The 22,383-nt window shown below is 50.6% G+C and overlaps 2 protein-coding genes across 2 annotated transcripts; both read right to left on the reverse strand.

Annotated features, from left to right (window-relative positions):
• Positions 1-141: 141 nt before the first annotated feature.
• Positions 142-6,336, reverse strand: LOC143696301 (uncharacterized). The gene is made up of 5 exons (XM_077192397.1): positions 6,040-6,336; positions 3,938-4,044; positions 3,803-3,841; positions 2,384-2,423; positions 142-191 (listed from the first exon to the last, which is right to left on the reverse strand). The coding sequence occupies exons 1-5, from the start codon at positions 6,256-6,258 to the stop codon at positions 159-161; spliced, it is 438 nt and encodes a 145-aa protein (XP_077048512.1). The 5' UTR covers positions 6,259-6,336; the 3' UTR covers positions 142-158.
• A 652-nt stretch (positions 6,337-6,988) lies between these two features.
• LOC143696299 (uncharacterized) lies at positions 6,989-20,477 on the reverse strand. Its single transcript, XM_077192374.1, has 9 exons — positions 19,695-20,477; positions 17,007-17,402; positions 15,730-15,855; positions 13,595-13,717; positions 10,303-10,425; positions 9,043-9,105; positions 8,801-8,875; positions 7,685-7,827; positions 6,989-7,598 (listed from the first exon to the last, which is right to left on the reverse strand). Exons 1-9 carry the CDS (start codon positions 19,804-19,806, stop codon positions 7,566-7,568), a joined length of 1,194 nt encoding a protein of 397 aa, XP_077048489.1. The 5' UTR covers positions 19,807-20,477; the 3' UTR covers positions 6,989-7,565.
• Positions 20,478-22,383: the final 1,906 nt, after the last annotated feature.

Consider the following 22,383-nt stretch of genomic DNA (forward strand, 5'->3'; position numbering starts at 1 on the left):
TCAAAAATCCACATTAAAAAACCCTAAAATGGGGTTTGAGATGGGGGGGTCCCCAAAATCCCCCAAATCCCCTCAAATTCCCCCAAATCCCCCCCAAAAACCCCAAAATCCCCCCAAAAACCCCAAATCCCCCAGCACTCACTGAGGCCGACCATCCGTCAGGAACCCGGTACTCCTCGGTCACCGTCGTCCTGGGACACCAAAAACCCCAGAAAAACCCCATAAATACCCCAAAAACCCATAAATACCCCATAAAAACCCCATAAACCCCAGAAAAACCCCATAAATACCCAAAAAACCCCCATAAATACCCCAAAAACCCATAAACCCCATAAATACCAAAAAAAACCCCGTAAATACCCAAAAAAAACCCCATAAACCCCATAAATACCCAAAAAAAAACCATAAAAACCCCATAAATCCCCCAAAAACACTCCATAAATACCCCATAAATACCCCATAAATACCCCAAAATACCCCATAAACCCCATAAAAACCCCAAAAACCCCATAAAAACCCCATAAATACCCCAAAAAACCCCAAAAACCCCATAAAAACCCCATAAATACCCCAAAATACCCCATAAATACCCCAAAATACCCATAAGAACCCCCATAAATACCCAAAAAAATCCCCAAAAACCCCATAAATACCCAAAAAAACCCCATAAAAACCCCATAAATACCCAAAAAATACCCAAAAAACCCCATAAATACCATAAATATCCCAAAAACCCCATAAACCCCATAAAAACCCCATAAAAACCCCAAAAACCCCATAAATACCCCATAAAACCCCCCTAAAACCCCTCAAAATTCCCATATAGGCCCCCGTAAAACCCCCCCAAAAAAACCCCTACAACTCCCCCAAAAACCCCCTTAAATCCCATAAATCCCCCACCAAAAAAAAAACCCCAAAAGTTCCATAAAACCCCCCCAAACACCCCATTAAAAATATCATAAAACCTCTAAAACCCAAAAAAACCCACCCAAAAAAAACCCAAAATCCCATAATAAACCCCCCAAAAACCCCATAAAACCCACAAAAAAAATCCCCATAAAACCCCCCAAAACCCTCGTTAAAAACCCACAAACCCCCATAAAAGCCCCTCAAAAAAAACCCCATGAAAACCCCCCAAAACTCCATAAAAACCCCATAAAAATCCCCCAAAAACCCCGTAAAAGCCCCCATAAACACCCCCCCAAAAACCCTTAAAACCCTCCCCAAAAACCCCATTAAAACCCCCATAAAACCCCCCAAACCCTCCCCAAAAACCCACAAAAAACCCCATAAAACCTCTCCCAAAAACCTCCCGAATTCCCCCCATAAACCCCATTAAAAACACCCCAAAAACCCCATTAAAAACCCCAAACCCCCTCCAAAACCCTCCCAAACCCCCTCATTCCATAAACGCCCCCGAAAACCCCATAAAACCCCCCCCAAAAAACCCATAAAAACCCCCAAAAAAACCCCCCCAAAAAAAACCCCAAAACCCCATTAAAAACCCATAAAAACCTCCCAAAACCCCATAAAAGCCCCAAAAAAACTCCTCCAAATTCCCATATAAATGCCCCCAAAATAACCCCATCACACCGCCCAAAAACTCCTATAAAAACCTCCCAAAAAGCCACAAAAACCCCATTAAAAATCCCATAAACCCACAAGAAAAACCCATAAAACCCCACAAAAAACCTCCATAAATGCCCCCCCAAAAACCCCATAAAAACCCTCATAAAACCCCCATAAACCCCCCCAAATCCCATAAACCCCTCCCCAAAAAAACCCCATAAACCCACCCAAAAACTCCCATAAAAACCCCATTAAAACTCCCCAAAAAACCCATAAAAACCCCCCAAAAAACTCCATAAAACTCCCCAAAACCCTCCCCAAACCCCATAGAAACCCCATAGAAACCCCATAAACCCCCCAAAACCCTCCCCAAACCCCATAAAAACCCCATAAACCCCCCCAAAACCCCATTGAAACCCAGAAAAAATCCTTCTAAAAACCCTGAGAAATCCCCAAAAACCCCCCAAAAAACCCCATAAAAACCCCCCAAAAACTCCATAAAACTCCCAAAACCCTCCCCAAACCCCATAGAAACCCCATAAGAAACCCCATAAACCCCCCAAAACCCTCCCAAACCCCATAAAAACCCCATAAACCCCCCCAAAACCCCATTGAAACCCAGAAAAAATCCTTATAAAAATCCTGAGAAATCCCCAAAAACCCCCCAAAAAACCCCATAAAAACCCCCAAAAACCCCCAAACTCCCCCAAACTCCGCCCCAAACCCTCCCCAAACCCCCAAATTCCCCCAGACCCCATAAAAACCCCATTAAAAACCCCATTAAAAGCCCCAAATCCCTCGGCGGACCCCGTACCTGGCAGGGGGGTGCAGGGGCCCCATCGGTGCCGGCAGCGCTGGGGGGGGAACCTGAGCCCTCCGAGGGGGTCCCCAAAACTGGGGGGACCCCAAAACCCCAAAATCCCCCCCGAAAATCCCCACCCCAAAACTGGGGGGACCCCAAAACCCCAAAATCCCCCCCCAAAATCCCCCCCCAAAACCCCCAAAATCCCCCCCAAAATCCCCCAAAATCCACACCCCAAAATCCCCCCGAAAATCCCCCCCAAATCCCCCAAATTGGGGCGACCCCAAAACCCCCAAAATCCCCACCCCAAACCTGAGCCCTCCGAGGGGGGTCCCCAAAACTGGGGGGACCCCAAAACCCCCCCAAAATCCCCACCCCAAAACTGGGGGGACCCCAAAACCCCAAAATCCCCCAAAAATGGGGGACCCCCAAAACCCCAAAATCCCCCCAAATCCCCACTCCAAAACTGGGGGGACCCCAAACCCCCACCCCAAAACCCCCCAAATTGGGGGTGACCGCAAAACCCCCAAAATCCCCCCCAAAATCCCCCAAATTGGGGTGACCCCAAAACCCCCCCAAAATCCTACCCCAAATCTCCCCAAAATCCCAAATCCCCCTCAAATCCCCACCCCAAACCTGAGCCCTCCATGGGGGTCCCCAAAACTGGGGTGACCCCAAATCCCCCCAAAATCCCCCAAAATCCCAAATCTCCCCCAAATTCCCAAATCCCCCCAAATCTGGGTAACCCCAATATCCCCCCAAAACCCCTTCAGGACACCCCAAATCCCTTTGGGACATTTCACAGCGCCCCCTCCTGGTCACAACCCGGTACTACAGGAACCCCCAAAATCCCTCTGGGAACCCCAAAACCCCTTCAGGACCCCCCCAGATTCCCTCTGGATACCCCAAAACCCCTTCAGGACCCCCCAAAATCCCTTCAGGATACCCCAAAAACCCTTTGGGGACCCCCCCAAAATCCCTTCAGGACCCCCCCCAAACCTCCTCAAACCTTTCCCGGAACCCCAAATTCCCCTTTGGGAACCCCCAAAACATTTGAAGAACCCCAAAACCTCTCCCTGGGACACCCCAAAAACCTTTTGGGGACCCCAAAACCCCTTCAGGACCCCCCAAATTCCCTCTGGAAACCCCAAAACCCCTTCAGAACCCCCCAAAACCCCTTCAGAACCCCCCAATTCCCTTTGGGACATTTCACAGCGCCCCCTCCTGGCCACAACCCGGTACTGCAGGACCCCCAAAACCCCTTCAGGACCCCCCAAAACCCTTTTAGGACCCCAAAATCCCTTCAGGACCCCCCAAACCCCCTTCAGGACCCCCCAAAACCCCTCTGAGAACCCCAAACCCCCTTCAGGACCCCCCAAATCCCTTCAGGACCCCCCAAAACCCCTTCAGGACCCCCCAAACCCCACTCACCTTCCCCCTGTGCCGCCAGTTTCTTGCTCTCGGGCTGATCTGGGGGTGCAGATTTTTGGGTTGGGGACCCCTCCTTTGTCCCCCTTACCCAGATTTTGGGGTCCCCCCGGGTTTTGGGGTGCGGTTCCCCCTCACCTCCATCCTCCAGCTGCCGTTTTTGCCCCCAAAAGCCCCAAAATCGGGGGGGGGGCGTTGTTGTTGGGCACGGGCGGGGCCGCGTCCCCCCCGATTTTGGCCGCGATCTGAGGGGGGCAAAAGGGAAATTTGGGGGGGGTTGAGAAACCCTAAAAGGAGCAAAAATCACCCCAAAATCTCGTCCTGAAAAAGGCCAAGTTTTGAGGGATATGTAGGAGGTAAAAGAGAAACGAAATTGCCCAAAATCAACTGAAAATGACCCAAAATCACCCCAAAATTGCCTTTAAATGACCAAAAATCACCCCAAAATTGCCTTAAAAAATCACCCCAAAATTGCCTTAAAATGCCCTAAATACCCCAAAATCCTACAAGATCATCCCAAAATGCCCTCAAATCAACCCAAAATGACCCCAAAATCCCACAAAATCACCCCAAAATTGCCTTAAAATGCCCCTAAATACCCCAAAATCCTACAAGATCATCCCAAAATGCCCTCAAATCAACCCAAAATGACCCCAAAATCCCACAAAATCACCCCAAAATTGCCTTAAAATGCCCCTAAATACCCCAATCCTACGAGATCATCCCAAAATGCCCTCAAATCAACCCAAAATTACCCCAAAATCCCACAAAAGCACCCCAAAATTGCCTTAAAATGACCCAAAATGCTCCTAAATCCCACAAAATGCCCCTAAATCCCACAAAACCACCCCAAAATTCCAACTAAATCCCACAGTCATCCCAAAACGCCCCTAAATCCCACAAAATGTCTCAAATTACTCCAAGTGTCCCTAAATAACCTCAAAATTCCCCCAAAATCACCACAAAATTGTCCCAAAATTGGTCAACATTTCCCTAAATCGCCCCAAATCCCACAAAATTGCCCAAAACGCCCCTAAATCCCACAAAATGACCCCAAAATGCCCTTAAATCACCCCAAATGCCCCTAAATCCCATAAAATGACCCCAAAATGCCCCTAAATCACCTCAAAATCCCCTCAGGACCCCCCAGAACCCCCTCAGGACCCCAAATTCCCCCCAAATTCCCCTCAGGACCCCCAAATTCCCCCGAAACCTCCTCAGGATCCCCCAAATTCCACTCAAAACCCCTCAGGACCCCCCAAAACCCCTCAGGATCCCCTAAAATCTCTCCCAAACCCTTCAGGACCCCCCAAAACCCCCTCAGGACCATCGAAAACCCCTCAGGACCTCCCAAACTCCCCCTCAAAATTCCTCAAATTCCCCTCAGAAACCCCCAAGACCCCTCAGGACTCCCAAATCCCCCTCAGAACCTCTCAGGACCCCCAAAACCTCTCAGAAGCCCCCAAAATTCCCCCAAACTCCCCAAATCCCCCTCAGAACCTCTCAGGACCCCCAAAACTCCCCTTGAACCCCACAAATCCCCCTCAAAACTCCTCAGAAACCACCAAGACCCCTCAGGACCCCCCAAATCCCCCTCAGAACCTCTCAGGACCCTCAAAACCCCCTCAGAACCCCCCAAATTCCCCCCAAACCCCACAAATCCCTCTCAAAACTCTTCAGAAACCACCAAGACCCCTCAGGACTCCCCGAATTCCCCCCAAAACCTCCTCAGGACCCCCCAAATCCCCTCAAAACTCCCCAGATTCCCCTCAGGAACCCCCAAGACCCCTCAGGACTCCCCAAATTCCCCCCAAAACCACTCAGGACCCTCCCAAAATTTCCTCCCCCCCTAAATTCGTCCTGTCCGGAGTGAGCGAAACCCCCTGCCCACCTCTTAGTCCATTACCGCGCCCATTAATTCCCCTAATTTCCGCTAATTAATCGCACGAATTAATCAAATTAACGGCACAATTACGGTAAAGGCGCCTCAATCCCCATAATTACGGTACCGTGAGGGGAAAGGAGAAAAAACCGGGACGGAAGGGCGGGAAAATCGTGAGAGGGGGGTGGTCCCGGTGAGGGGGGGAGGGGCGACCTCTCCCTCCCCCCCTCCCCTCACGACCCCCGGTGTGGGGGGGGGAGGGGGGGAGGGGCCTTACCGGGAATGTGGGGGCGGGGGAGGCTCGGGGGGGATCCCCGGTACCTCCCTCGCTTTCCCTCCGCCCCTCCGAGCCCCTCACCTGCCGAGCTCGCTGCACCGCGTCGGCGAACGCGTCTTTCCTCCCCGTCCCTCCGCCACCTCCGCCACCGCCGCCGCCTCCGCCGCCGCCTCCGCCACCGCTGCCGCCTCCTCCTCCTCCTCCTCCTCCCGGGCCGGCCCCGGGCCCGGCTGAGGGAGGGGCGGAGGGAGCGGCCCCCGGTTGAGGCGGAGGGGGCGGCGCGGGGCCGAACTCGGACATGGCGGAGGCGGCGACGGGAACGGGCCGCGCTCGCCTCAGGCCGCGCGGGGCAGGCTGGGAGGCCCCGCCTTCACCGGAGGAGCGTGACCAATCAGCTCGCGTATTCGCGCTGACTGACAGACGGTTCACCCAATCACACACTGAGGACAGCGCGCGGCGGCCAATGGGAGGAAGGAAAGAGCCGGCGCGCTGCGATTGAGGGGTGTTGGGGTGAGTGACAGCGCGGAGAACCAATGGAAGAGCGGAAATGGGAGCGGGGCGTGGGCGGGACTCAGGCTGCGCGGCCAATCAGCGCAAGGGAGACCCCGCGAGACGCCGCGATTGGTGGAGGAAGCGGAAATGACGAAAAAGGCGGGGCGAGAAGTGATTGACGTTCTCTTTGCCCAATAGTATGCGGCGCTATCCCCTCCCTCCCGCGCTGCGCAGCGATTGGGTGACGCGTTTGACTGACGGCCAGCGAAGCCAATGAAACGCGCGGAGCCGGCGGGGCGGAGCTTTGTTAGATTGACATGCGCGTGGATCAATCAGCGGCGGGAAACTCCCTGACCAATCACAGCCGCGCTCGCTGGTAGGCGTTTCTTTGGCAGTTCGCCCAGCCAATGGCGTGCGTTGTCAAGAGCGCGGCGTCCAATGAGCGCCGCACAGCGGTTTTGGAGGGAAACAATGACCAATGGCACGCGTGGATGCTTCTCGGAGCCCCGCCCGCACTCCCAGACCAATCACTCATTGGTTAATAAATAAATCTTTATTGACGTCACAAGGTGCGGCCACATTGGCCCCGCCCCCCTCCTCAGGGGCCTCAAATTGGCCCAAATCAGAGAATTTTGGTTAAAAAAATCCTTAAAATGTCCTTGGGGGGGCATCAGGGGCACCTGGACAGGTGAGCACAGGTACAAACAGGTGAGAGGGGCACGGACAGGTGTGCCCAGATGTGTCCAGGTGTGCCCAGGTGAGTCTGAAGTCATGGCCAGGTGTGTCCAGGTGTGTCCACAGCCCCATCTGAGGGCACTCAGCCACTCCCAGATGTGCCCAGGTGGCTCCAGGTGGCTCCAGATGCACCCAGGTGTTCATTGGTGTCGCCAGCTGTGGCCCAGGTCCATCCAGATGTTCCCAGGTGTGTCCCACATGTCCCCCCCCAGGTGTCTCCAGGTGCACCCAGGCCCTCTCAGGTGTTCTTTGGTGTGCCCAGCTGTGGCCCAGGTGCATCCAGGTACTCCCTGATGGCTCCAGCTGTGCCCAGATGTTCCTCAGCTGCGTCCCCAGGTGTGCCCAGGTGTCTCCAGGGGGGTCTCACCTCCCCCAGCCCCTCAGGGCTCATCGTCCTCCATTGTCAGCGGCCACTGCAGGGGGACAAAGGTGAGGTCACCCTTGTGTCCCCAAGCCCCGCCCCCTCCGGGCGTTAACCCCGCCCCCTCCAGCTGCTCACCTGCGTGTCCCCAAGCCCCGCCCCCTCCAGGTGTTCCGGAACCTTCCGGAAGGCGGCGTTGCTGAAGCTGATGCTGTTGGTGCTGCGCCGGCGCCACCATCGCCAAAGCGCCCGCCCGGCCAGGCCCAGGCACAGCAACAGCCCTGGGGGGGTAAAAGGGGGGGTCAGGGGGGGTCCCCAAAAAATCGGGGACACCCCAAAATTTGGGGCAGCCCAAAAATTTGGGATTTTACCCCAAAAATTTGAGATGCCCCACTGGGATCCATTCATGGAGCCCCCTGGTGGTCACAGGTGGGAAGTGCAGGGAGGGGACGACAACAAAAATCAGGGATATTCACCCCAAAATCTGGGATTTTTCCCCAAAAAATCTGGGATCTTCTCCCCAAAATCAGGCGAGAACCACCCCCCCCCCCCCCCCCGAAAAATTTGGGATATCCCCAACCCCAAATTCCCAGAATTTCACCCCAAAATTTGGGATTGTCCCCATTGGGATCAATTCAAGGAGCCCCCTGCTGGTCACGGGTGGGAAGTGCAGGGAGGGGACGACCACCAAAATTGGGGATATTCACCCCAAAATCTGGGATTTTTCCCCAAAAAATCTGGGATATTCTCCCCAAAATCAGGCAAGAACCCCCCAAAATTTGGGATATCCCCAACCCCAAATTCCCGGAATTTCACCCCAAAATTTGGGATTGTCCCCATTGGGATCAATTCAAGGAGCCCCCTGGTGGTCACAGGTGGGAAGTGCAGGGAGGGGATGACCACCAAAATCGGGGATATTCACCCCAAAATCTGGGATTTTCACCAAAAAATCTGGGATCTTCTCCCCAAAATCAGGCGAGAACGCTCCCCGCAAAATTTGGGATATCCCCAACCCCAAATTCCCGGAATTTCACCCCAAAATTTGGGATTTTCACCATTGGGCTCAATTCACGGAGCCCCCTGGTGGCCACAAGAGGGAACTGCAGGGAGGGGATGCCCCCCCCAATTTGGGACCCCCTCCCCCATTTTTGACCCCTCCCCCAACTTGTGACCCCTCCCCCCCTTTTTTGGGATCCCCTCCCATTTCCCCTCCCCCACCCCCCTAAATTTCAGCCCCTCCCCCACCAGCCATACCAAGGGGCAGCAGGACCCCCAGTGACGTCATCAACGGCCCCGCCCCTCCGGCCCCGCCCAGTTGGACGAAGTCACCTGTGGGGACAGGGGGAGGTCAGGGGGCGTGGCCAGGGGGCGTGGCCAAATGATGTGGTCACAATGTCAGAAGGGTGTGGCCAAGTTGTGTGGTCAGGTAGGGAGAGTGGGTGTGGCCTGTGGGCGTGGCCATGTGCGGTGGGCGTGGTCAGTGGGCGTGGTCTCACCTGTGGGGGCGTTTCCCTCCGTGCTCAGGTTCCGGCCCAGAGGTTCCGGGGTCCCGGGAAGGGCTGGGGGGGCGCAGAGGGGTCAGCAAAGGGAGACCCCAAAATATCCGAAAATCACCTCAAAATCACCCCAAAATCACCCCAAAATGTCCTAAAATCACCCCCAAATATCCTAAAATCACCTCAAAATGACCCCAAACCACCTAAAATCACCCCCAAATCAACCAAAATTACCCCAAAATGAGCCCAAAATGTCCTAAAATCACCCCCAAATATCCTAAAATCACCTCAAAATGAGCCCAAATGACCTAAAATCAACCAAAATGACCCCAAATCACCTAAAATCCCCCCAAAATCAACCAAAATGACCCCAAATCTCCTAAAATCACCCCCAAATCAACCAAAATGAGCCCAAATCCTCTCAAATCAACCAAAGTGACCCCAAATCCCCTAAAATCACCCAAAATGACCCCAAATCCCCTAAAATCACCCCAAAATGACCTCAAATCAACCAAAGTGACCCCAAATCACCTCGAATCAACCAAAATGACCCCAAATCACCTAAAGAATATTTCAGGATATTTTAAGATATTTTAGAATATTTCAGGATCACTTTAGGACCATTTTAGGATCATTTTTGGACCATTTTAGGATCATTTTAGGACCATTTTAGGATCATTTTAGGATATTTTAGGATCATTTTAGGATCACTTTAGGATCATTTTAGGACCATTTTAGGACCACTTTAGGACCATTTTAGGACCATTTTAGGACTATTTAAAGATCATTTTAGGATATTTTACGACCATTTTAGGAGCATTTTAGGAGCATTTTAGGATCACTTTAGGACCATTTTAGGATCACTTTAGGATCACTTTAGGACCATTTTAGGATCACTTTAGGATATTTTAGGATCATTTTAGGATCATTTTAGGACCATTTTAGGATCACTTCAGTATCACTTTAGGACCATTTTAGGATATTTTAGGACCATTTTAGGATATTTTGGGGTATTTTAGGATCATTTATGATCATTTAGGATATTTTATGACCATTTTAGGATATTTTAGGATCCTTTAGGATATTTTAGGGCCATTTAAAGATCATTTTAGAACCATTTTAGGACCATTTTAGGACATTTTAGGATCACTTTGGCATATTTTAGGATCATTTATGATCATTTAGGATATTTTAGGACCATTTTAGGATATTTTAGGACCATTTTGGTATCATTTTAGGATCATTTTGGGTCTCACCCACCGTGGCAGGTCCGGCCGTCGGGGCCCAGCCCCATTCCCTGGGGGCAGCTGCACTCGAAGCCCACGGGGAGATCCCGGCACAGGTGGGAGCAGCCCCCGGAGCCCTGCAGGCACTCGTTGACTCCTGGAGAGGCCAAAAAAGCACAAAAACACCCAAAAATTACAAAATTCTGACCTCAAAAATCCCCACTCAAAAATCCCCAAAAATCCCAAAATCACGACTCAAAAATCCCCAAAAATCCCCACTCAAAAATCCCCAAAAATCCCCACTCAAAAATCCCCAAAAATCCCAAAATCACGACTCAAAAATCCCAAAAAAGCCCCACTCAAAAATCCCCAAAAATCCCCATTCAAAAATCCCCAAAATCCCCACTCGAAAATCCCAAAACTCCCCAAAATCACGACTTAAATATCCCCAAAAATCCCCACTCGAAAATACCCAAAAATCTCAAAAATCCCCACTCGAAGATCCCAAAAATCCCCAAAAATCCCCACTCAAAAATCCCCAAAATCCCCAAAATCCCCACTCGAAAATCCTGAAAAAACAAAAAAATCCCCACTTGAAAATCCTCGTTGACTCCTGGAGAGCCCAAAAAGGCACAAAAACACCCAAAAATTACAAAATTCTGACCTCCAAAATACCCACTTGAAAATCCCAAAAAAGCACAAAAATCCCTACACGAAAATCCCCAAAAATCCCAAAAATCCCCGCTTGAAAATCCCAAAAAAGCACAAAAATCGCCACTTGAAAATCCCCGAAAATCCCCAAAAATCCCCATTCAAAAATCCCCACTTGAAAATCCCAAAAATCCCAATTCTAAAATCCTGAAAATCCCCAAAATCCCCTCTCAAAAACCCCCAAAAATCCCCACTCGAAAATCCCAAAATCCCCAAAAATCCCCACTTGAAAATCCCAAAAATCCCAAAAATCCCCACTCCAAAATCACCAAAAATCCCGAAAAATCCCCACTTGAAAATCCTGAAAATCCCCACTCGAAAATCCCAAAAAAGCACAAAAATCCCCACTCAAAAATCCCCAAAATCCCCAAAAATCCCAATTCTAAAATCCCCAAAAATCCCCACTCAAAAATCCCCAGAATCCCAAAAATCCCCACCCGAAAATCCCAAAAATCCCCACTTGAAAATCCCCAAAAGTCTCAAAATCCCCACTCGAAAATCCCAAAAATCCCCACTTGAAAATCCCCAAAATTCTCGAAAATCCCCACTCGAAAATCCCCAAAATCCCAAAAATCCCCACTCAAAAATCCCCAAAATCCCCACTCAAAAATCCCCAAAATCCCCATTCAAAAATCCCCAAAATCCCCACTCAAAAATCCCCAAAATCCCAAAAATCCCCGCTCAAAAATCCTGAAAATCCCAAAAATCCCAATTCTAAAATCCTGAAAATCCCAAAAATCCCCTTTTGAAAATCCCGAAAAACCCCACTTGAAAATCCCCAAAAATCCCGAAAATCCCCACTTGAAAATCCCCAAAAATCCCGAAAATCCCCACTCGAAAATCCCAAAAATCCCAACCCCAAAAGCCCAAAATTCCCAAAAATCCCCACCTGAAAATCCCAAAAATCCCAAAAATCCCCGCTCAAAAATCCTGAAAATCCCCAAAAAATCCCAATTCTAAAATCCTGAAAATCCCGAAAATCCCCACCTGAAAAATCCAAAAATCCCAAAAATTCCAGCCCAAAAATCCCAAAAATCCCCACTCGAAAATCCCAACCCCAAAAGCCCAAAATTCCCAAAATTCCCAAAATTCCCAAAATCCCAAAATCCCAAAATCCCAACCCCAAAATCTCAGGGGGGGTTTGGGTTTTTAGGGGGAATTTGGGGGATTTTGGAGGGGATTTGGGAACTTTTTGGGGGTGGATTTTGGAGCAGATTTTGGGGTTTTTTTGGGGGAATTTTGGGGTTTTTTGGGGGGAATTTTTGGGGGGAATTTTTGGGGGCTTTTGGGGCAGTTTTGGGGAGATTTTGGGGGAAAATTTGGGGATTTTTGGGGGCATTTTGTGGGGGATTTTTGGGAATTTTTTAGGTCAGTTTTGATTTTTTTGGCGTTTTTTGGGGCCGTTTTTTGGGGAGGTTGGGGTCGGTTTTGGGGTGGTTTTTGGGGCAGATTTTGGGGGAAATTTTGGCTTTTTTGGGGCGATTTTTTGGGCCTTTTTGAGGAGGATTTTGGGGCATTTTTGGAGCAATTTTTGGGGGAATTTTTGGGGGGTTAGGGGGAATTTTGGGGCAGTTTTGGGGAGGAATTTGGGGCAGTTTTGGGGTTTTTTTGGGGAGGGTTTTGGGGTTTTTTTCTGGGGATTTTTGGGGGGTTTTTGGGGCAGTTTTGGGGAGATTTTGGGGGAGAATTTGGGGATTTTGTGGGGGATTTTGGGGGGATTTTTTGGACTTTTTGGAGGGGATTTTGGGGGATTTTTGGGGGTTTTTTTAGGTCAGTTTTGATATTTTTGGGGCAGTTTTTGGGGCAGATTTTGGAGACATTTTTGGCTTTTTAGGGGGGATTTTTTGAGCATTTTTGGGGGTATTTTTGGAGGGTTTTAGGACGGGATTTTGGATGGTTTTGAGAGGTTTTTGGGGCAGTTTTGGGGTTTTTTTTGCGGAGGGTTTTGGGGTTTTTTGGGGCGATTTTTTGGGCTGATTTTTGGGGGCAGTTTTGGGGGAGAATTTGGGGATTTTTGGGGGGATTTTGGGGCGATTTTTAGGTCAGGTTTGGTATTTTTGGGGGGGGTTTGGGGCGGTTTTTGGGGGGATTTTTGGCTTTTTTGGGGCGATTTTTTGGGCCTTTTGGGGGGGATTTTTGGGGGGGATTTTGGGGCATTTTTAGAGCAATTTTGGGGGGGATTTTTGGGACTTTTTTGGGGGGATTTTGGGGCGATTTTTAGGTCAGGTTTGATGTTTTTGGGGCAGATTTTGGGGCAGATTTTGGGGGGATTTTTGGCTTTTTATGGCGATTTTTGGGACTTTTTTGGGGGGATTTTGGGGCGATTTTTAGGTCAGTTTTGATATTTTTGGGGCAGTTTTTGGGGCAGATTTTGGGGGAATTTTTGGCTTTTTTGGGGGGATTTTTGGGCATTTTTGAGCAATTTTTGGGGGGATTTTTGGGGGGTTTTAGGGCAGGATTTTTGGCTTTTTTGGGGCGATTTTTTGGGGCGATTTTTTGAGCATTTTGGGGGGATTTTTGGAGGGTTTTAGGACGGGATTTTGGGTGGTTTTGAGAGGTTTTTGGCGCAATTTTGGGTTGTTTTTTTGTCCGGGACATTTGGGGCCCCTCCTCACCGCATTCCTTGAGCGGCTCGTCGGACCAATCGCGACAGTGGCGCCGCCCATCGCAGACCTGCGCTATCGCGATACATTCACCCGAGCGACAGCGGAACCAGTGCGGGGAGGGGCACGACGGGGCTGGGCAGGGGAGAGAAGAAAGAGGGGGGGGTCACGGAACGAGGGACCCCCAAAAAGATCCGCGAAAAATCCCAAAATATCCGCAAAAAAACCCAAAAAATATATTAAAAAAAGCCCCAAAAAATCCTCAAAAAAACCCCAAAAATATCCACAAAAAACCCAAAATAGCCAAAAAAAACCCCAAAAATATCCTCAAAAAACCCCCCCCAAAAATATTTTAAAAAACCCCAAAAATATCAGCAAAAAAAACCCCAAAAAGATCCACAAAAACCACCAAAAATATTTAAAAAACCCCCCAAAAATATCCACAAAAAAACCCCAAAAATATCCACAGAAAAACCCCCAAAATATTTTAAAAAACCCAAAAATATCCGCAAAAAAAACCCCCAAAATATCCACAAAAAAACCCAAAAATATCCGCAAAAAAATCCCAAAAAGTATCCGCAAAAAAATCCTAAAAATATAAAAAAAACCTCCAAAAATATCCACAAAAAACTCCAAAAAGATCCACAAAAACCACCAAAAATATTAAAAAAAAACCCCAAAAATATCCACCAAAAAACCCCAAAAATATCCACAAAAAAACCCCAAAATATCCACAAAAAACCCCCAAAAATATCCGCAAAAAAACCCAAAAAATATCCGCAAAAAACCCCCAAAAAATATATTAAAAAAACCCCAAAAATATAAAAAAAAAAAAAATCCACAAAAAACCCAAAAATATCCGCAAAAAAACCCCAAAAATATCCACCAAAAAACCCCAAAAATATCCACAAAAAAACCCCAAAATATCCACAAAAAACCCCCAAAAATATCCACAAAAAACCCAAAAATATCCGCAAAAAAACCCCAAAAATATCCACACAAAAAACCCCAAAAAGATCCGCAAAAAAACCCAAAAATATCCACAAAAAAACCCCAAAATTTCTGAAAAATCCCTCAAAATTTTTGAAAACCCCCCCCCAAAATCCCCATAGACCCTCCCGCCCCCCAAATCTTCCAGGCCACCCCAAAACTGCCCCTAAACCCCTCAGGACCCCCTAAAATCCCCCAAAATCCCCCCAAAATACCCCGGAAACGCCCCCCAAAACTCCCCCAAATCCCCTCAGGACACCCCAAAATCTCCCCAACCCCCCCCCAAATTCCCTCCATTCCCCCGAAACTCCCCCAAATCCCCCCCAGATTCCCCCAACCCCCCCAAAACTGCCCCAAACTCCCCCAAATTCCCCTCAAACGCCCCCAAACCCCTCAGGACCCCCCAAAACTGCCCCAAATCCCCCCTAGACCCCCCAAATCCCCCTCAAACGACCCCAAACCCCTCAGGACCCCCCAAAACTGCCCCAAATCCCCTCAGGACACCCCAAAATCCCCTCAAAATTCCCCCAACCCCTCCAGGACCCCCCAAATCCCCCTCAAACGCCCAAGGACCCCCCCCAAAACGGCCCCAAATCCCCCCCAGATTCCCCCAAATCCCCTCAGGACCCCCCAAATCCCCCCAAATCCCCTCAGGACGGCCCAAAATCCCCCAAAATCCCCTCAAAATTCCCCCAAACCCCCCCCCAAATTCCCTCAATCCCGCCCCAGGACCCCCCAAATCCCCCTCAAACGGCCCCAAACCCCTCAGGACCCCCCAAAACTGCCCCAAATCCCCCCAAAATTCCCCCAAATCCCCTCAGGACCCCCCAGACCCCCCCAATCCCCTCAGGACACCCCAAAATCCCCTCAGAACCCCCCCAAAACTGCCCCAAATCCCCCCCAGATTCCCCCAACCCCCCCAGGACCCCCCAAAACTGCCCCAAACTCCCCCAAATCCCCCTCAAACGCCCCCAAACCCCTCAGGACCCCCCAAATCCCCTCAGGACACCCCAAAATCCCCTCAGGACCACCCCAAAACTGCCCCAAAACTCCCCCAAATCCCCTCAGGACACCCCAAAATCCCCCCCAAATCCCCCTCAAACGGCCCCAAACCGCCCCAAATCCCCCCCAAAATCCGCCCCCGGCCCCTCCCCCACCTTCCGGACACGCCTCCTCGTCGTCGCCGTCGCGACAGTCGCGGGTTCCGTCGCAGGCTCGCGCCGCGGGGATGCAGCGCCTGTCGCGACAGAGGAACTGCCCGGGGGGGCACGGCGGGGGCGGGGCTAAAGGGAGAGAGGGGCGGGGTCAGAGAAAATGGCGCGGGGTCACTGTGAGGGAAAGGCGGGAATGGAGCGGGGTCAAAGGGAAATGGGCGGGGTCACTGTGAGGGAAAGGCGGAAATGGGCGGGGTCACTGTGAGGGAAAGGCGGAAATGGAGCGGGGTCAAAGGGAAATGGGCGGGGTCGCTGTGAGGGAAAGGCGGAAATGGGGCGGGGTCAAAGGGAAATGGGCGGGGTCGCTGTGAGGGAAAAGCGGAAATGGGCGGGGTCACTGTGAGGGAAAGGCAGAAATGGAGCGGGGTCAAAGGGAAATGGGCGGGGTCGCTGTGAGGGAAAGGCGGAAATGGGGCGGGGTCAAAATGGAGGGGCTAAAGAGGGCAGGGCTTAAGTAGAGGCGTGGTCAAAGGGAAGGGGAGGGGCTAATGTGGGTTGATAAAGGGGCGGGGCTAAAGTAGGGGTGGGCGGGGCTAAAATGATGGGGATCCTGTTAGAAGGGGCGGGGCTAAAGGGAAAAGAGGCGGGTTCGAAACAAGGGGCGGGGTCAGAACGGGGGTGGGTTCAAAGCGGGGGCCGGAGGGAAGGGGCCGGTCCAGAGCCGAGGGGCAAGGCCAGATGGGAGGGGCTGGATCAGAGCAGGGGTGGGGTCAAAACAAAGGGGCGGGGCTAAATGGGCGTGGCTGAATGGGCGGGGTGGAGCAGAGGGGCGGGGCTGAAGGGGAAGGGGTGGGGTCTCAGGTCTTGGACCCCTCCCAGTCCCTCCCAGTTCAATCCCAGTTTGATCCCGGTTTGTTCCCAGTTTGTTCCCAGTTTGATCCCGGTTTGTTCCCAGTTTGTTCCCGGTTCGATCCCAGTTTGATCCCAGTTCGATCCCAGTTTGATCCCAGTTTGTTCCCAGTTTGATCCCGGTTTGTTCCCGGTTTGTTCCCAGTTCAATCCCAGTTTGATCCCGGTTTGTTCCCGGTTCAATCCCAGTTTGATCCCGGTTTGTTCCCGGTTCGTTCCCGGTTTGTTCCCAGTTCGTTCCCGGTTTGTTCCCAGTTCGTTCCCAGTTTGTTCCCAGTTCGATCCCGGTTCGTTCCCAGTTTGATCCTGGTTTGTTCCCGGTTCGTTCCCGGTTTATTCCCAGTTCGTTCCCGCTCCCGCCCCGCGCTCACCGCAGCCCCGCTCGTCGGAGCTGTCGCGACAGTCGGCGATGCCGTCGCAGCGCCACCTCCTGGCCACGCACTCTCCGGAGCCGCAGGGGAACTGCAGGGCGGGGCAGGGCGAAAGGGGGCGGGGCTTGCCGCAAAGCTCCTCCCCCTCGTCCTCGCCGTCGCGACAGTCGCGGTCGCCGTCGCAGCGCCACAGGCCGGGGATGCAGGCGCTGTCGCGACAGCGGAAGGAGGAGGGGGGGCAGGGGGGGGAGGGGGAGGGGGAGGGCGGGGGGGGAGGGGCGCAGCCGAGCTCGTCCCGCCCGTCGGGACAATCGCGATCGCCGTCGCATTGGAAATGTCGCGATAGGCACGAGAGGTCGCCGCACTGGAGGTGGTCGGGAGGGCACGGGGGGTGGACTGGGTAGGAGGAAAAAAAAAAATTTTTTTCGGGCTAATTTGCATAAATTTGCATAAATTTGCATAAATTTGCATAGATTCGCATAAATTAAAAGGCGTTTAAAATCAAACGAAATAATAGAAATTTAGATGAATTAAAAGGAATTAAAATAAAAGAAAACCTAACAAAATAAGAGAAATTTAAATGAATTCAAAGGAATTAAAATCAAAGAAAATCTAACAAAATAATAGAAATTTAGATGAATTCAAAGGAATTAAAAGAAAAGAAAATCTAACAAAATAAGAGAAATTTAAATCAATTAAAAGGAATTAAAAGAAAAGAAAATCTAACAAAATAAGAGAAATTTAGATGAATTCAAAGGAATTAAAATCAAAGAAAATCAATCAAAAGAATAGAAATTTAAATCAATTTAAAACGAAATAATAAATTTGGAGAATGTAAATTAAATTAAAAGGAGTTAAAAGAAAAGAAAAGAAAATAATAGAAATTTAAATAAATTTAAAGCGAAATAATACATTTGGAGAATGTGAAATAAAAAGAATTCAAAGAAAAGAAAATCAAACAAAAGAATAGAAATGTAAATCAATTTAAAACGAAATAATACATTTGGAGAATGTAAATTAAATTAAAAGGAATTAAAAGAAAAAATCAAATAATAGAAATTTAAATCAATTGAAAACGAAATAATACATTTGGAGAATGTAAAATAAATTCAAAGGAATTAAAAGAAAAGAAAAGAAAATAATAGAAATTTAAATAAATTTAAAACGAAATAATACATTTGGAGAATGTAAAATCAATTAAAAGGAATTAAAAGAAAAGAAAAGAAAATAGTAGAAATTTAAATAAATTGAAATAAGTTTAAAGAAATCAAAATAAAAGAAATTAAAAGAAATGAAAAGAAAATTAAATTAAATCAAATTAAATAAAATAAAAAATTAAAATAAAATAAATTAAAATAAAACAAAATAAATGTAAATAATAAAATAAATCCAAATAAATTTAAATAATAAAATAAATCAAATTAACCCAAAATTCACCCCATAATAGTCCAAAAGAACCCAAAATAATTCAAAAAATGGAGAGAAAATAACCCAAAATAAATCAAACTAACCCAAAATTCACCCAAAAATCAAAAAACCCTAAATTTTCGCGTTTTTATTCCGATTTTTGGCGGGTTTTTATCTCCATTTTTAGGGGTTTTTATCCCAATTTTTGCAGGTTTTTATCCCCATTTTTGGGGGTTTTTAATCTCAATTTTTGCCCATTTTATCCCCATTTTTGTGTGGTTTTAATCCAAATATTTGGGGATTTATTCCGATTTTTTTGCTTGTTTTTTTATCCCAATTTTGGCTTTTTTATCCCATTTCGGCTTTTTAATCCAAACTTGGGGTTTTTATCCCCACTTTAAGGGTTTTTTTTTATCCAAATTTAGGTTTTTTACCCCATTTCGGGATTTCCGCTCCGCCTCTGAAACTTCCCCCCGATTTTCGGAGTTTGACCCCAACTTTTAGGGCGGTTCCTTTGCCGATTTTTACCCATTTTTAACCCAATTTTTTTGCCCCCGCTCCCATTTTTGGATTCTTTCCCCTCATTTTTGGCTTTTCCCCTTCGTTTTTGTGGTTTTATTTCGATTTTTTGGGGTTTTTTCCCTCATTTTTGGCCTTTTTATTCCGATTTTTTCCCCCCATTCCGGCCCCACCCGGGCGCGCCCTCCCCGCGCGCCGCGCTCTGATTGGCTGCTCCAAGCCCCGCCCCCGCGGGTGGCCAGTCTGAGCTCGGCCAATCAGAGGCGCGTCCGCCGAGGGGCGGGGCGAACCGCGCGCGCTGATTGGTCCTTCCCGGGCTGGGTGGGGCGGAGGGGGCGTGGCCTCCGATCAGGTGGGGCGGGGCCGCGACACGTGGGGGGGGACCCGGGGCGGATTTTGGGGGTCCTGGGGGGGAATTTTGGGGGAGATTTGGGGGTTCTGAGGGGATTTTGGGGATCCTGAGAGGTCCTGGGGGGTTTTGGGGGGTCCTGAGGGGGATTTGGGGGGGATTTGGGGGGTCCTGAGGGGATTTTGGGGGGTCCTGGGCAGATTTTTGAGGGGATTTTGAGGGGATTTGGGGGATCCTGGGGGGATTTTGAGGGGATTTTGGGGGGTCCTGAGGGGTCCCGGGGGGGTTTGGGTGTCCTGGAAGGACCCGGAGCGGATTTAGGGGGTCCTGGGGCGGATTTTGAGGGTCCCGGAGCGGATTTAGGGGGTCCTGGGCAGATTTTTGGGGCATTTTGGGGTCCCTCTCCCCCTCACCTGTGCTCGGTGTCGCCGCCGCCGCCGCTGCCAGGAGGAGCAGGAGGAGCCCGGGGGTCCCGGGTCCCATCCCGGGGGTCCCGGATCCGCTCCCGGGGGTCCCGGGTCCCATCCCGGCCGTTCCCGGTTCTTTTCCGCTCGTTCCCGGTTCTGCTTTCGGTGCCGTCCCCGTTTCCCAACCGCGCTTTGGGAGCGGAACCGGGGCTTGGAGAGATCCGGGAGCTCCGGGCTGGTCCCGGTCCTGATCCCGGTGTTGGTCCCGGTCCTGATCCCGGTGTTGGTCCCGGTGCTGGTCCTGGTGGGTTCCGGTGCTTATCCCGGTCCCGGACGGTGCCGGTGCCGCTCCCGGTTCTGATCCCGGTGCTTATCCCGGTCCCGGTGCTGCTCCCGGTTCTGATCCCGGTGTTTATCCCAGTCCCGGCCGCTCCCGGTCGGTCCCGGTGTTTTTCCCGTTCCTGATCCCGGTGCTTATCCCGGTACCGATCGCTGCCCGTGTTAATCCCGGTTCTGATCCCAATCCCGGTTCTGATCCCGGTCCCGGACGCTCCCGATGCCGGTCCCGGTTCTGATCCCAATCCCGGTGCCGATCCCGGTCGCTCCCGGTGTTAATCCCGGTTCTAAGCCCGATCCCGGTGCTGATCCCGGTCCCGGTGCCGCTCCCGGTGCCGCTCCCGGCGCCCCCGTGGCCGCGGCCCCGCTCGGGCCCCATTTTAACGGGCGGGGGGCGGAGCCCGGGGCGTTCAAAAAGGGGAAGGGGAGGGGCGGGAAAACCGGGAATGGGAGAGGGGAAAACCGGGATAAAGGAAGGAAAACCGGGAATGGAAACCGGGATAAAGGGAGGAAAACCGGGAATGGAAACCGGGATAAAGGGAGGAAAACCGGGAATGGGAGAGGGGAAAACCGGGAATGGGAGAGGGGAAAACCGGGAATGGGAGAGGGGAAAACCGGGAATGGGGAAAGGGAAAACCGGGAATGGGAGACGGGGAAAACCGGGATAAAGGGAGGGAAAACCGGGAATGGGGAAAGGGAAAACCGGGAATGGAAACCGGGAATGGGAGAGGGGAAAACCGGGAATGGAAACCGGGAATGAGAGAGGGAAAACCGGAAATGGGAGACGGGAAAACCGGGATAAAGGAAGGGAGGAAAACCGGGAATGGGAGAGGGGAAAACCGGGAATGGGAGAGGGGAAAACCGGGATAAACGGAGGAAAACCGGGAATGGGAGACGGGAAAACCGGGAATGGGAGAGGGGAAAACCGGGATAAAGGAAGGGAAACCGGGAATGGAGGGGGGCGGGAAACCGGGAATGAGGGGCGGGAAAAGAGGGAGGGAAAAGCGGGAATGAGGGAGGGAAAACCGGGATAAAGGGAGGGAAACCGGAAGAGGAAACCGGGAATGAGGGAGGGGAAAACCGGGATGGAAATGGGGGAAAAAGGGAGGAAAAGCAGGAGGGAAAACCCGGGATAAAAGGGAGGGAAAACCCGGGATAAAGGGAGGGAAAACCCGGGATAAAGGGAGGAAATCCGGGATAAAAGGGAGGAAATCAGGGATAAAGGGAGGAAATCAGGGATAAAGGGAGGAAATCCGGGCGAGAAATTTGGGATAAAAGGAGGAAATCACCCCAAAAACCCCAATTCCCCCCCCAAAGAGCCCCAAAATCCCCACAAATCGCCCCCAAAACCCCAATTCCCCCTCAAAGGGAGCCCCAAAATCCCCACAATTCACCCCAAAACCCCTTCAGGAACCCCAATTCTCCACCAGGGAGCCCCAAAATCCCCACAAATGGCCCCAAAAACCCCAATTCCCCACAAGGGAGCCCCAAAATCCCCACAATTCACCCCAAAACCCCTTCAGGAACCCAAATTCCCACCAGGGAGCCCCAAAATCCACACAAAGGGCCCCAAAATCCCCAATTCCACCCCCAAAGAGCCCCAAAATCCCCACAATTCACCCCAAAATCCCCAATTCCCCCCCCTCCCCGATTTAATTCATTAATTTATTCATTGATTTATTCATTAATTAATTGTGGACTCCCCTTGGATTCATTAATTTATTAATTAATTCTCGACCGTTGGGAACCCAGGGGCAGCGACGGCGCCGGGGGCGGGGCCAGGGGCGGGGCCAGGGGCGGGGCCAGGACGAGCCTGGATTTGGGATGGTCCAAGAGGATTTAGGAACCATCCAGGATGGATTTGGGATGGTCCAGGATGGATTTGGGATGGTCCAGGTGGATTTAGGATCATCCAGGATGGATTTGGGATGGTCCAGGATGGATTTGGGATGGTCCAAGAGGATTTAGGAGCATCCAGGATGGATTTGGGATGGTCCAGGTGGATTTAGGAGCATCCAGGATGGTCCAGGTGGATTTAGGAGCATCCAGGATGGTCCAGGTGGATTTAGGAGCATCCAGGATGGATTTGGGATGGTCCAAGAGGATTTAGGAACCATCCAGGATGGATTTGGGATGGTCCAGGATGGATTTGGGATGGTCCAGGTGGATTTAGGAGCATCCAGGGTGGATTTGGGATGGTCCAGAAGGGTTTAGGATCATCCAGGATGGTCCAAGAGGGTTTAGGAACCATCCAGGGTGGATTTGGGATGGTCCAAGAGGATTTAGGAGCATCCAGGATGGATTTGGGATGGTCCAAGAGGATTTAGGATCATCCAGGATGGCCCAAGAGGGTTTAGGA

The sequence above is a fragment of the Agelaius phoeniceus genome, chromosome 32 (assembly GCF_051311805.1).
Source record: "Agelaius phoeniceus isolate bAgePho1 chromosome 32, bAgePho1.hap1, whole genome shotgun sequence".
Lineage (NCBI taxonomy): Eukaryota > Metazoa > Chordata > Aves > Passeriformes > Icteridae > Agelaius > Agelaius phoeniceus.

Excerpts from the sequence above, each read along its gene's own strand:
- LOC143696301 (XM_077192397.1), bottom strand. The coding sequence starts at position 6,258 with ATGTCCGAGTTCGGCCCCGCGCCGCCCCCTCCGCCTCAACCGGGGGCC. Across the intron at positions 3,842-3,937 it reads ACGGCAGCTGGAGGATGGAG|ATCAGCCCGAGAGCAAGAAA; the intron begins GTGAGGGGGAAC and ends CTGCACCCCCAG. Across the intron at positions 2,424-3,802 it reads ACTGGCGGCACAGGGGGAAG|CGCTGCCGGCACCGATGGGG; the intron begins GTGAGTGGGGTT and ends TTCCCCCCCCAG.
- LOC143696299 (XM_077192374.1), bottom strand. The coding sequence starts at position 19,806 with ATGGGACCCGGGACCCCCGGGAGCGGATCCGGGACCCCCGGGATGGGA. Across the intron at positions 15,856-17,006 it reads CTCCGACGAGCGGGGCTGCG|CCCCGCCCCCGCCGTGCCCC; the intron begins GTGAGCGCGGGG and ends CTCTCCCTTTAG. Across the intron at positions 7,599-7,684 it reads CGGGGCTTGGGGACACGCAG|TGGCCGCTGACAATGGAGGA; the intron begins GTGAGCAGCTGG and ends GTCCCCCTGCAG.